Genomic DNA, 14,487 nt, shown 5'->3' with positions numbered 1-14,487 from the left:
AGCATAATATGCTGCAGATTAACCCGGTATCTGAAGGTTAATAGCGTTTTTCTGGTAACAGGTTCCCTTTATTAACATTATGTCATAGACCTAATAGAAAATTGAAGAATTAGCTGGGTAGAAAGGCAAAATGGGCAATTGTAAGTACACAGTGCTATAAAATATGATGATGGCAATACATTAAGAGGATGAAAAACTTTGATGGGAGGAAGAGGGCTTCTTAAGAAATCTGGTGGCAATTCTATTTAAAACAAAGATTAGTTTAGTATGCATGAAATTAATTGACTGAAAGTAATTATTCTGCTGGTATGGTGATTTGGTTATTGAGTGCTGTGACTTCCTGCTGCGCTAGAGGTAGAGAGAGCTGCACAAGTAACTGGTAGTGTAGGGTATTGCAGCTTAGCTACATTTCAACAAATGCTAAATATTTGAAATCAAAGTTTTCATGGGAAGACGCCAATGAAAAACATGTTAGCATATGACTGCTTATATGTAACTGATAAGTGTTTATGTACTTTAACCTTAAAGAAGTTCACTATGCCATTGAATGAACAAAAAAGTATTGTTTGCAGTAAAAAGTTCTTTCTGCTGTATGACTATTTTTGATATTTTAGTACTTACATTTATTATCTTTTCTCTTTCTGATTTAAGGTAATTGCAAATAGAATAATTAAAGGCCGATTTCCATGGATAAACTGAGAAGATTGTCTTATGTGAGCAGAATTCGGACAGATTGATGCACACCATTTCAACATGTTGCCTCAACACTAATTTGATGGAACATTTATATTCTTGGCAAAAGATTCTTCAGAGGACATCTGCTTGGAAAATATTCTGGAAATGATTTAAAAGAACATAGACCTCTCTGAAATTTTAGACCCGAGTCTTCATTGTTCTCTAAAGTAGGTAAAGACAGAGCTTCTACGCATACGTTTGTTGAACATGACTCATGGAGAAGAGCTTAGCTCTGAAATGCAACAGGATCCCATTGTTTTAACGTATCTAGAAGGATTACTAATGCATCAGGCGGCGGGCGGTTCTATAACAGCGGTTGACAAACTCTCAGGCCGTGTAAAAGCTGATGACAACTTTAACATTTCTGGGAATGTTTTTACGAACTGTAAGAATAATGCCCCAATGCACAACAGCAGTCAGTCATCTGGCATGTTGCATCTCAAGAAGGCTAGACTCTTGCAGTCTTCGGAGGACTGGCATGCTGCAAAGAGAAGGCGTTTATCTGATTCTATCAATGGAAATGGCAAAAATGAATCTCTCTTAGCCGGAATGGTTGAAAATGTTCCAAAAGGGAAACAAGATAGCACACTGCTAGCTTCTTTGCTGCAGTCATTTAGCTCCAGGCTGCAGAGTGTTGCACTGACTCAACAGATTAAACAAAGTCTTAAAGACCAAGGATTTGCACTTAGCCAGCAGGGAAAACTGGATGAAAAGGATAACCAATGCTATGGCTTGGCTTCAAATCACTTAAAGACTCTCTTAAACAAAAGCAGATCAAAAGATAATACAGTGGACAGTAACTTGACCGGTCTGGCTAAAAGTTCAGTTCAGGAAAAGTTTGTTGAACCTTCTCTTTCAGCACAAAGTAGCGCTAAAGTGGTTGGTGAGTCAATTTCATGTGCTGCGAGGCTTCAAGCTGTTGCTAATATGGTGGAGAAAAGGTCAAGTCCCACTGCTTCGCCTAAACCAAGCGTGGCCTGTAGTCAACTTGCTCTCCTGCTTTCCAGTGAAGCACACTTGCAGCAGTACTCTAGGGAACATGCCCTTAAAGCACAGAGCGCAAGTCAGTTAGCAAGTGAAAGGCTGGCAGCAATGGCGAGATTGAAGGAAAGTTCGGAAAAAGATCTTGGCCGACTTCACTTGTCATCGAATGTGCCAGCTAGTCTCCATAATCAAGCAAGGACAGTAACCAATGGTTTAACTAATGCAGGCAATATTTCTCCTTTTCCAAACACGCTTTGTGTTCCAAATTCTCCTCTGAAAACAGTTGGGTATAAGAATCAGTTGGAAAGGACCCATGGAAAGCCATCACCCAACAACAGTTTACTTTTGCATCTTCTGAAAAGCCAAAATGGGGCTAGTGTTGGAAAAAAACTTGCACACAATGAGATATATACTGCGTTTGAAGGAAGTGCAACACCTACAACTATAGATGATTGTTCCGATAACAATCCTAGCTTTACCGAAGAAGAAAGCAGTGATGATGAAAGCACTCACTCCAACTGCGTACCTATAGATTTGTCCTTTAAGAATAGAGCAGATAGGCCCAAGATGTTACATTCTGCAGGTTCTATTGAAAATTTAACTGAATCGTTGCTTCACAACTGGGATCCGAAAATCAATGAAATAGAAATCGGCAAAGGAAATAAAGACCTATCCACGGACTCTACTCTAAAACCATATCAGAAAGTGACACTGTTACAACTATTGCTCGGACATAAAACCGAAGATGTCCCATCAACAATTGAAGATCTCCAGACCTCACAGAAAGCTACAGATTTGTCAAAGTTTACTTTCTCATCACCTGGCCCTCTCTCAGAAAGCCCAAGATTACACAATACCTCTCCATTAAATGCACTTTCTTTGCACTCGTCTTCAAAAGCAGAATCCCCCATGAACCTAGCTCACCAGCCATTTCCTGTCAAACCTCCGTTCACTTCTTTCGTAAACCACATCCAACCAGAAAGGGTCCTAAATCCAGCATCAAATCATCTAATTGAGCTTACCAGAAACAAAGGACTACAAACAACTAACCCACTAGCCAATGAAAATACAGCACAAAATGCACCTTTCAGTGCTAGCAAGTTGTTACAGAATTTAGCTCATTGTGGAATGCCATCTTCTGCTCCCAATGAACAGGTGCAATCAAAATCAATAGGTCCGGCAAATCCAAAATCTTTAGGGTTAATTGAAAGACTGAACAGTCCTCTTGTTACAAATCAACCACGGACTTACGAAGAAGGTAGAGGATTTAGTAGTCCATCTACTCCAGTGGATTCTACGTTTTCTGGCTCTGAAATTGAAAACCTTCTAGAGCGACGCACTGTCCTTCAACTGCTTCTAGCCACACCTAACAACAAATGCAAAAATGAAAAAGTGCAGAAACCAATAAAAGATGAAGTTAACATAGACAGGACTGAAAGGTTGCCAAGTGAGCATGTTGTAGCTTTCAGAGTTAAAACAGAAGCGGAGGATAACATCAGTGCTCCCGACCAAGAGCCAAGTGCTCCAAGCCCCGTAGTTGCCTCATTGCACAAAACTGCAAGACCAGCTCCGGAGGATGTCAGATCTCCACACTCATCTCCACATGACTTTTCACTTTCAAAAAATGGCCTTTTAAGTCGTTTGCTACGTCAGAACCATGAAGTATATGATACCGGTGATCTGGAGGTAAATAATAAACTGAATAATCTTGAATCCAAGCAGATAGATTCAAAAATATCTTGTATTGTGCCTAAAAAAAGAAAAATGCACCATAACGACTCTGTAGAAAGCCAAGTAAAAATAGCAAAAATGCATTCGCCAGAGGCTGGAAACTTGCAGTTCTGCACGTCACCATCTTTAGGCGAGGTACCTTTTCTCCACGAAGACAAAGTCAATGGCACAAAGACCGATCATGATAACAAGAACGTTCCGAGTCAAAATTCATTGAATGGAAATAAAAAAGTGAGTTGGTCAAGAGAAAGTAAAGGTTTTAATGTGTTAAAACAGTTATTGCTTTCCGAAAATTGTGTCAGGGACTCTCAGCATAGGAACAATATGCCGGTTGATGAACTTCTAAGAGGAAACAGAAGTAACTCGACAGGAAACTCCGAATTTATGCTTCCTTCTCTCAATATGTTTATGGGACAGCATTCTCACCAAAATAACTTAGGTCAAATGTCATTTCAATATCCATCTCCTTTAAAGAACTCTCCTCATTCATCCCCGGATATTTTAAGAAATAACCCATCACGGACTGATTCGGGACATATGAATATGTGCCCTCCCCCCAGTGATAAAGGTCCCATTAAATGGGTTATCACAGATATGGATAAAACTGACTTTGGGAAAGATTCTCCTAGACTAACAAAGACCAATCCAATATTGTACTACATGCTACAAAAGGGGGCACAAACGGCCGCTAGTCAGGACTTACGAGATCGAACCAGCTGGACTGAGTCACTGTTGGGTCAAGCGGCCGAGATGACATTTAAAAGAGAGTCGGCCCATAGTAGAGGAACAAACAGGATTGCATTCACCACACCGCCCAACATTGTAAATAACTCTTTGTATAATTCCAATAGCAGTAAATACGGGCTTCTCGATATGCTGACAATAAAAAAGGAGCCTGAATAAAATGATTAAAAAAAATTGTAACAGATTGCTTCAAATTAAAAGAAAATAATATTTTTTTTTTCTCATTGTATCATGCATGACGTAATAAATGGCATGATCTTACGGACATGTTATTTTATGAACTTAGGTTGATCTTGCTTGTGGTCCTAGTAAATGTACACGTATCGTTATTAAAACGTCTTCTTTTTTTATACCTTTTAATATCTTATTTTTCTCCTAATTTAGCAGCTAGGTGTTTCAGCTTATAATACTTGTTAAGAACAAATTCAGCAATTTCAAAAAATATTCTGTTATAATGGGCGAACTTTGAAAAAAAAAAATAAGGGCAATTAGTGACTTTTTTGGTATGGAAAACTTTTATTACGGGTAAACTATTACATTACACTTGTAACTCATTGCCCTTCAGAAATCCACAATTTATTTGCTAGAAAAGATCCTCCAAATTATAATGACATTTTATTGATGCAGTTTTTTTTTATTATTTTTTTTTTACAATGTCATGGGATATTTCCAGTGTCAAAATATCCAGAAGTAGCATTTAAGCATTCTCGGTATTTTTAAGCACATAAGTGACCAGACGGCGACAAGAAAGGAATGTTTTTTTATTCTGAATGTTATGGTTTTCTTTTGGATATCTTTATGCTCCTGGCAGAGTGTCTTTAATGTAAAAATCAATGCAGCAAGCACAGTGAACCTGGCTGGTTACCACAAGGTCACAGCGGTGTAACCCGGTGGTAAATGGAATGCTTAAAGTCTTTTCCCAAGGTAACAACATTGCCGCTTGAATTTACACATGACTTTCCGTTTATACAAGGAGAACACTGTGACAGCGCCTCATTTCTGCGAAAATCCATTTTGACATTTTGTTTTGACCATAAATATTGATATCTTTTTATATTGATTTCTTGATCATTTAAAATTGTTACTGTTTCTATAGAACTATATCCTTTTTTTTACTTTTTAAATCTTCTATAATTTACATTTTTAAATTTATCGTACATAGAGCACATTTACATTACAGTTGCTTTCTGGTCTTAGTCTACAAGTCTCCAGTCACTCTGTTACTGCAGACTTGTGAATTCTCACATTGTGCGCACTGCACGCTGGGAGGATAATCTGGTGCCAGGAGCAGTGACTTGTATCCATTCGGTCACATGCCAACTAGACGTGCTCAGCCTTGCTCAATGTAAGTGTATTGAGCGAGGATGGATACAGTCTAGTCTGAATGTGTGCACGAAACTTTTCAAATCGCATACTTGTGGTCACATGGCCACCCACTCCTTGCACAAGAGAATCCTCACAGCACGCATTGTGATGTCTCAAGTCTGCAGTACCATAGAGTGACTGCAGACTTGTAGCATAAAACTGAACAACCTTTTTAAAGAGATTTGACACATTTTGTTTAAAGTGGTTTTGTGAAACACACACTTCCCCTTCAATGGTGTGGCCATGCCTGGTACTGCAGTTTGCCCTGTTAACTAAAGTGGAGCTGGGGTATACTACCAGGGATAGTGGCATGTCGGGTGTCACTGTGCCTGGATAAGCAAGGACTGAGCTATAGCGCCCTTCCATTTATAGATCAGGAGAGGTTCTGGAGGTTAAAGTGAACACTTATCTGAAGTGGATTTTCCGGGGTAACTCACTTGCACATTAGAGGTGAGTGGTGCCAATGACATTACAACTGCATACATCTGCCGAGATGCTGGTATAATCGGCAGGTATCGTGACCATGTCCTGCTCATTAGAATGTCAGAAGGTCATAATGTCATCGTCATCACTCAACTCCAATGCACAAGTGAGTAGCACCGGATGACCCATTTAAATGAGTTCTGTAGGTATCAAGTGTTATAGGTCACAGTAGAAGACAGTTCTTTTGATGGAAATGAGTTTAGCCCAGTTCCCTTCTGGGCTTTACTTCCTGGTCCCTCTACACAGGAAATGACTTCTCAGCCAATCACTTTCACCGCATTGATCCACCTCAGACACTGATTGGCTGAGCAGTCTTTTCCTGTGTGTAGAGGCTGACCATGAAGTAGAGACCAGCATGGGCAGAGGTAGTGGAAGACGGCAGTGACCGGGATCGGTGAGGTTTCTACGTTCTGTTGAATTTTTTTTTTTTAAGCCTTTCCGACCACTTTAAAAAAAAATAAATATTGGCCGGACAAATGTTTAACAAATCAGACTTAAAATGAGGTGCAAAATCCATTCTTTTACGCATCACACAATGTCTCATGCTATTTGATTGTTCTAAAATATTTCATTATTTTATAGCAATTTTATTTTTTTTCAGTTACAAACTCTTACTTCAGTTAAACGTATAGAGAAGAATAAATGTTGGACAATCCTTTTGTTATAGACCTACAGCCTAGTATTTATTGAAACAATTAAGTATGTTCTTTACTACTTCTACATATATTTTTTGTTACACTCGCTAACCTAAACCTGACTCTTAAGATGATTATTATTGATGAGCGAACGTGCTGGGATCAGGTGTTATCCCAAAATGCTCATGTGCTACCCGAGTGTCTTCGGCGTGGTCAAAAAATATGTTCGAGTCCCTGCGGCTGCATGTCTCGCAGCTGTTTGACAGCCCCAACACATGTAGGGATTGTCTAACAAACAGGCAATGCAGGCATATGGTGCGGCTGACGAACAGCCGTGAGACATGCAGCCGCAGGGACTCCACGCCGGAGACACTCGGTTGCACCAAAGCATGCTCTGATTAAACCTCATCCGAGCACGTTTGCTCATCACTAATGGTTAATTTAAAGACGGTTTTAATATTTTATGTTTCCTAAATCAAAAGTTCAAGTAATGTTGTAATATATCTTGAGAGAGACATCTGCTTCTTTCTCCTCCTGGACTGAACATTCATTCTCATAATTCCCAATTTATGGGTAAAAATCTGCATTTAGTGAAAATAGAATGTTACATTACTGAGCTAGGAGATGACAGTTGGTGCTCACAAAATTCTATGGAAAACTGTAACCGTCTTTCCATAGAATTTTAAAATCACTAACTGTCATCTCCGATCTCATTAACGGGAAAATCGATATTCACTGAATCCAGATTTTACCCACGAATTGAGAGTGAAAGAATCACTCCAGGAGGAGAAAGAAGCAGATCTCGCTGATAAAATGTTACTAAGTTTCTCATTTTCATGTGTACTAATGATTTATGAATTAAAAATTAAAATGACGGTTACACGTTTAGATTAATGCTGACCAGGCTGTTAATGAAATTACGTGAAGCTAAAGTTTAATTACGGTATCTGATTTTTCGTAAACGTATTTTACGGGCGATTATCTTTAAACATCTTGTTTACAGTCAGCCCCAAATTTTGCATCCATCTCCAGACCAGTGCTCTACATCTTCTACAATTACCGACCTATGATAAATCTGGCACTTTAGTTACAGCCCATGTGACTATTCAACTGATTGACGCTTTATTTTATACACACACTTTTTTTTTTTTTTAGTTCTTTACATCTTTAAGAGGCAGCTAACAAAGTTTACATGTTAAATACTGAAAATACCATTTTACTACATGAGTATCTGTGACATGCCCTCACTTGTTGTGTGCCTAAAATATGTATATAGTTACTGTATATGCTGTGTATGTATATAAAAGCGATATGTGGGAAAAATGTCCTATAATGTATCTTTTTTTTTTTTTTTTTCCAAAAGTTCTTAAATGGATAAACATCACTATTAATGTATTTTTTTTTTTTAATTATTTTTTTTTTTTTTTAATTTTTTTTTTCTTTTTCTAGCGAATTAAACAAATTAACTTTTTGTGTTTTTTTTTTTTTTTTTAAGATGAAAATTCTGGGGAAAAAAAAATCAAAACTATTAAATGTTCAAGAAAATTTCATTACTTATGTTCTAATGCAAAAAATTGTCGGTGCATTAATATTAATGTTTAATGCACACACCAGCGCTCAAAGGCATACCAAGTCCCTACAGCTCTGTATATCGGAAAAATAGGCTCTCAATGTGCCGTCATTAGGCATCTCCCTTATTTGGATTTTGTGTGCCATTGGCGTTACCAGAGGTTTTTCTGATCCCTAATACAGTCATGCATATGAGGCCATACTAGCATGTTTTCGGTCAGTGTAGTCATGCAAGATATATACCGGTATTTGGAATTCCAAAATATTTACATCTGAATTTTTCTTATTTTTTTATGGATATCACCACAATTAAAAGTTTTTTCCCGATGTGTTCTTGTTGAACTCAAACCTGCTCATAAATGTAAAATAAATGGAAAGTTATAAAAAAACGATAAGTAGATATGTGCAATTTTATTGCCACTGCCATGGTCCGGCGTCAAGTCTGGTCCTTCTTGGCGGCCAGTCTTCCGTTCTGCACCTGGCATCCCGGTCCTCCTGGTGCTTACTAAGACCCTCGAAAGTGATGATGCTTAGCCACTAGGCATCACACAACACCTTGACTTACATTGTGCCTCTACGTCGTAATGCTGTAGGGGCTTGTAGGATTCTGAGCTAAGGATGCCGGATGCAGAGTATTGGCTGCCGAGGAGGATCGAACTGGATGTTGGACTAACGGAGTGCAAGTTGAATTGCTAATCCCTAACCATAAGTATCAATTAATTTTTTTTAAAGGGATTTAACCAGTGCTCACTGTCAGGTTTCTTTGGTGTCGGAAACAGGCAGGCTTGTGATCGCAAGTATGCGTATGCTATTTGCATACTTCCAGCCACATTCCAACTAGACATGTCCAGTCTTGCTCAATTCTCTGGTATTGTGTGAGGCCACGCACGTCTAGTTGGCATGTGACTGCATGTATGTAAATTGCATACTTGTCACATGCCCACCCATTCCCAGCATCAGAGAATCCTGACAGCTCACAGTGTGCGCACTAGAGTGACTGCAGACGAGCCCCAAGCATGGATAACCCCACTAATCTATAAAATATGCATCCATACTTCTGTGGTTTAAACATTGCAGGGGTCAGAGCTTTGTTTTTTGAGGTCTAAAACTACCTATATAGACATAGAATTATATTAATTTTGCAGGGGGATCTGATGTAATTTACTCCATACTATTCAATATAAAAACTATTTGTAGTGAAAAAATATTTCCCCACTAAAAAAATGTTTATGCCTATGAAGGAGTTATTGAAAACTGAATCAGAAATAACATAAGATTTAACTACATTAAAAGGGAATCTGTCACCTGTTTTTTGGCCTATGAGATGCGGCCACCGCCATCAGGGGCTTATCTACAGCATTCTGTAATGCTGTAGATAAGCCCCTGATGTAACCAGAAAGAGAAGAAAAACGAGTTAGATTATACTCACCCAGGGGGCGGTCCGGTTGTGGTCCGATGGGTGTCGCAGTCCGGTCCGGCGCCTCCCATCTTCTAGCGATGATGTCCTCTTCCTTGCTTCTGTCGTGGCTCCTGCGCAGGCGTAATTCTCAGAACAGAGTACTGCAGTGCGCAGGTGCCGGGAAAAGTCAGATGTCCTGAACAGGGCAGAGTATTACGCCTGTGCAGGAGCCGCGACAGAAGCAAGGAAAAGGACGTCATCTCTAGAAGATGGGAGGTCCCGGACCGTGACACCCATCGGACCAGACCGCCCCCTCCGGTGAGTATAATCTAACTCGTTTTTCTTATCTTTAAGGTTACATTTGCATTACAGAATGCTGTAGATAAACCCCTGATGGTGGTGGCCACATCTCATAGTGGAAAACATAGGTGAAGAGATTGATGAGCACAGAATACTGGACCTCAAAGAACAACGCAGACATTCACATAAAAGATGGCTGCTCACATCGTTGAACATGAACTAGACCGGGTCTGCCATGAAAGGATCGGGGTGCCTTATGTGATCATATACTGGCCTAAAATGTATCAGTAATTAGGGTTGTTTTTCGTGGTTTTTTTTGTTTGTTTTTTAAGTTTTCTTTGTAAAGTTTATTTCTACAAAAGAAAATTTTAAAGAAAAATATTTTAAATTGAAAATTTGTTTCATTTACCGGAATTTGCAAAACTTTTCTGTTGCAAAACAATATTTAAATTTGTGTAAAAAAAGAAAATAAAGAAAAAAAAAAGCTCGTTTGGAGATAACATTTTAAAATATATTGTATTTTTTAATAAAAAAGAATAAAATGTTTTTTTTCCCATGTAAATCTGACTGTAAATAATGTGTCAGTTATGCCTCGGTATGTAAGCATTTTTTTAAAAGAAGGAAATGGCTGTAAATATTGTTTTCCATAAGTCAACCTTTTTGTATTGTTTGTATAGAACCCGAAAATCGGGTTTCATGAAGTCTGTGAAGATATGTGTATATAGAAGCAGATGAGTTCTCAGCCTTCTTGTTTTTTCATGTATGCATATCATTGTACCTTGGGGAAAAATGTACAGAAATTGAATTATATTGAAAAAAATAAAATGTGATTAAATTCTGCATGTGCGATGCATGGGAAGACGACCTGTGCGATACAACTTCACAGTCAGGTCAGAGATTAATCATAAATAACAGTGTTGTGGGCTTTTTGCCATAGTCCCCCTGCTGCAGTATAGTAAATGGAGGGTCCCATTTAATAATATATCATGTTGGATTTCAGCGGGGAGCCCACAATTGTATTGTGACTGATAAGTTATATATTTTTCATTTTATTAAAAAAAATGAATTACCGTAAATGAAGTAATTTGGTATCGCAATAGGAATCCTTCTTTCTTTGCCATTCAGTTATGGATTCTGAGGTTTACAGAAAATTATTTAATTGTGTTATTTTAATGGAAAATCTATCGTTTTCCTGTGGTGTCACAAGCCTTGTATATAGTGCGGTGTGATTCTTTTATTATTATTATTTTTTTTAATCTTAGTGCTCATTTCCTGATGAGGATTTGAATAAATATTAAAATGAAGTTTGTTTTATGTTTTTTTTTTTTTTTTATTTTTTTTATTTGAGAAGAATCTATGATGCAGAGAAATCAATGGGAAGGGGACTTCACTCACCGGTGACATTTTATGAAAGCCCAGGGCCCACAGCCTCGCCCCTCTTCTCACAAAAGGGCCTGCAGCATCAGCCTCCTGTGACCTCGCTCCTCTGCAGCCGCCCTCCCCTGTAAGCTACCGTAAAATCAGACTATAATATTCACCTATATATATATATTTGTAAAATTTCCTAATTTCCTCCCCAAAATTTGGGGTGCGTCTTATGGTTCAGTGCGTCTTATAATCTGCAACAATTCATAAATTGAATTTCTAGGGATGGCTCCCGATTCACGCTGATTTGGTAGAAGTGAGGTCTCAGTCATTGGCTTTCTTTTTTGACATAACATGGCACTGCTGCCCCCAAGTACTTGTATTAATGCATAGCTGTTCCTTCTATACACTTCTTGGCATTTATTTAAAGGGAGTCTGTCACCCCATTTTAGCCCTATCAGCTGCCGGCACCGCCATCAGGGGCTTATCTACAGCATTCTGTAATGCTGTAGATAAGCCCCCGATGTAACCTGAAAGATAAAAACAAGTTGGATTATACTCACCCTGGCGTCCTCCGGTCCGATGGGTGTCGCGGTCCGGTCTGGCACCTCCCATCTTCATACGATGCCGTCCTTCTGCCGCGGCTTCGGCACAGACATGCTTTATCTGCCCTGTTTAGGACAGAGCAGTGTACTGCAGTGCGCAGGCGCCGGTTCTCTCTGACCTTTCTCGTCACCTGCGCACTTCAGTACTCTGCTCTTCCCTGAACAGGGCAGAGCATTATGCCTGTGCAGGAGCCACGACAGAAGCAAGGAAGAGGACGCCATCAGTAGAAGATGGGAGGACCCGGACCGTGACACCCATCGGACCCGGTAAAGTACTGCAGTGCGCTGGCGCCGGACCTCTGACCTTTCCTGGCATCTGCGCACTATAGTATTTTACTCTGCCCTCAACAGGGCAGTATGCCTGCTCCGGAGCCGCGGCAGAAGTAAGGAGGACGTCATCATATGAAAATTGGAGGCGCCGGACCGTGACACCCACCGCCCCCCCCCCCGGTAAGTATAATCTAACTAGTTTTTCTTATTTTTCAGGTTACATTGGGAGCTTATCTACAGCTTTACAGAATGCTGTAGATAAGCCCCTGATGGCGGTGCCGGCAGCTGATAGGGCTAAAATGGGGTGACAGATTCCCTCTAAGGTTTTTTTTATTTAAATTGATATAGTTGGGGCTCAACTTATTTTTGAAATTGGGTTTCATTAAAAATGTTGCACCATTACGCTTTTACATGCTCTTTGGTTTCTGCACATTCAACTCTGATGTCTCGTGTGATCATAATTCGGCTTAGTGCAGCTCAGAAAAACATAGTCGTGGACCGAAGTGTTGGCACCCTTGAAATTGTTCCAGAAAATGTATTTCTCCCAGAAAATTATAGCAGTTCCACATGTTTTGTTGTACACATGTTTATTTCTGAAAAAAGTCATAATTTCACACACAACCCATAAAAATTGGCCCGACAAAATTGTTGGCACCTTTACAAAATTGTGAGGGAAAAAAAACTTTGATGAAAGGCTGCAATCCAGGATAGTCCGATTGGGGCTTCTTATAAACCAATCAAAGCACTGAAGCGTTCTGAAGTGGCCAGCAATGAGTCCGGATCTAAATCCCATTGAAATATGACAGAGCCTATTGGGTCCAGTTTAGAATCAATGCCCAGTGTATGCAGTGGGTTCAGGAGGAGCAGCTCTCCAGAGTGTATGGGCTTGCTGGATTCATTGGTGGCGCAGTGGAGGATGCAGACACTTCTGTCACCGCAGGGACACAGAAGTGTCTGCATTCTCCACTGCGCCACCAATGAATCCAGCTAACCCATACTCTCTGGAGAGCTGCTCCTCCTGAACCCACTGCATACACTGGGCATTGATTCTAAACTGGACCCAATAGGCTCTGTCATATTTTATTGCGGTGACACTACTTACCTGGTTTTTCCCATGATGCTTTTTTGAAAAGGTCAATGATTGGCCGAAACGTCGATTAAATTGTCGCTTCACCTATCAGCAATAAATACTCACCTGAAGCATTATTTTACTTGTACGTGTGCAGTGATTTTCTCTGAACTTATGCGACCTCAGGTTCTTTTCACTAGCACCGGTTCACAAAAAGTCGAGTGCTAACCGTTTTTTTTTCTTCCTAAATACCATTGAACATCTGTGGAGAGATCTTAAAATTGCTGTTTGTAGAAGGCACCCTGGAAATATGAGAGATCTGGAGCAATTTGCAAATCCATAGAGAATCCACAGGTCACTTTCTATAAATCAGTCTGTTAGCAGCAGTTGATGAAAAGAAGACTTCACTTCAAGATACCTTGGTCAGTACAGGTCATGACGGATGGATTTTAATAGTATATGGTACAAAGGCAAAAGGTCAGGAACAATCTGGGTCTAAGCCAAAAACAACAAGACCCATTGAAATTTATATTAAACCACCTCATTGGCTCTAACAGACACTAGACACTTCCGTGAATACTGGTGGATCTACAGCTAAATGAGCGGAGGGGGTGAACCCGCCACTGAGTCAGGAGAAAGTGGTGGTGCCATTGGAGTGTAAGGGCCCTGTCACACATAGAGACTCACCAGCGATCCCGACAAAGATATCCCCTTGTCAGGATCGCTGGTGAGTCGCTACATGATCACTGGTGAGCTGTCAAACAGCTTCACTAGCGATCAGCACCAGCGACGCCGAGCGCGCGGCGTCGCTGTGTACTTTAGTTACCAGCATGCTGATGCAGGGAGCTGGTAACTAAGGTACACATCGGGTTTCTAAGAGGCGCGCAGCACGTAGAAACCCGATGTGTACCTTAGTTACCAGCTCCCTGCATCAGCGCGCTGGTAACGTACACATCGGGTTTCTAGGCGCAGCGCGCCCCCTTAGAAACCCGATGTGTACCTTAATTACGAGCTCCTGGTCGCTGGACTCCCGCTTGTCACACGCAGCGATGCGTGCTGACCAGTGGGAGACCAGCGACCCGAAAAATGTCCAGACATTTGAACAGCGATACCCGGCAGGGGGCCGGTCGCTGATGGCTGTCACACAGCGATCTCGCTGTTGAGATCGCTGTGTGTGACGGGGGCTTAAGGGAGTAAGTCGTGTACTGTGTATGGCCAACTTTAGTGTTGCGA

General features: G+C 40.3%; 1 protein-coding gene across 2 annotated transcripts in view; it reads left to right on the top strand.

The window, feature by feature from the left end:
- The window catches only part of NRIP1 (nuclear receptor interacting protein 1), a 101,295-nt gene extending 90,046 nt beyond the window's left edge, over positions 1–11,249 (top strand). For both annotated transcript variants that reach the window (XM_073584477.1, XM_073584476.1), the window contains exon 2: positions 652–11,249. In XM_073584477.1, the coding sequence (XP_073440578.1) occupies positions 943–4,353 (3,411 nt within the window). In that variant the 5' untranslated portion in view covers positions 652–942 and the 3' untranslated portion in view covers positions 4,354–11,249. The remainder of the gene's footprint in view (positions 1–651) is intronic.
- The last annotated feature ends 3,238 nt before the right edge of the window (positions 11,250–14,487 follow it).

Source organism: Dendrobates tinctorius, unplaced genomic scaffold (genome assembly GCF_039654945.1).
Source record: "Dendrobates tinctorius isolate UK_male_01 unplaced genomic scaffold, ASM3965494v1 ptg000084l, whole genome shotgun sequence".
In the NCBI taxonomy this organism is placed as follows: Eukaryota; Metazoa; Chordata; class Amphibia; order Anura; family Dendrobatidae; genus Dendrobates; species Dendrobates tinctorius.
Note: the sequence above shows the minus strand (reverse complement) of the source record. Positions and strands in the feature narration are given on the sequence as shown.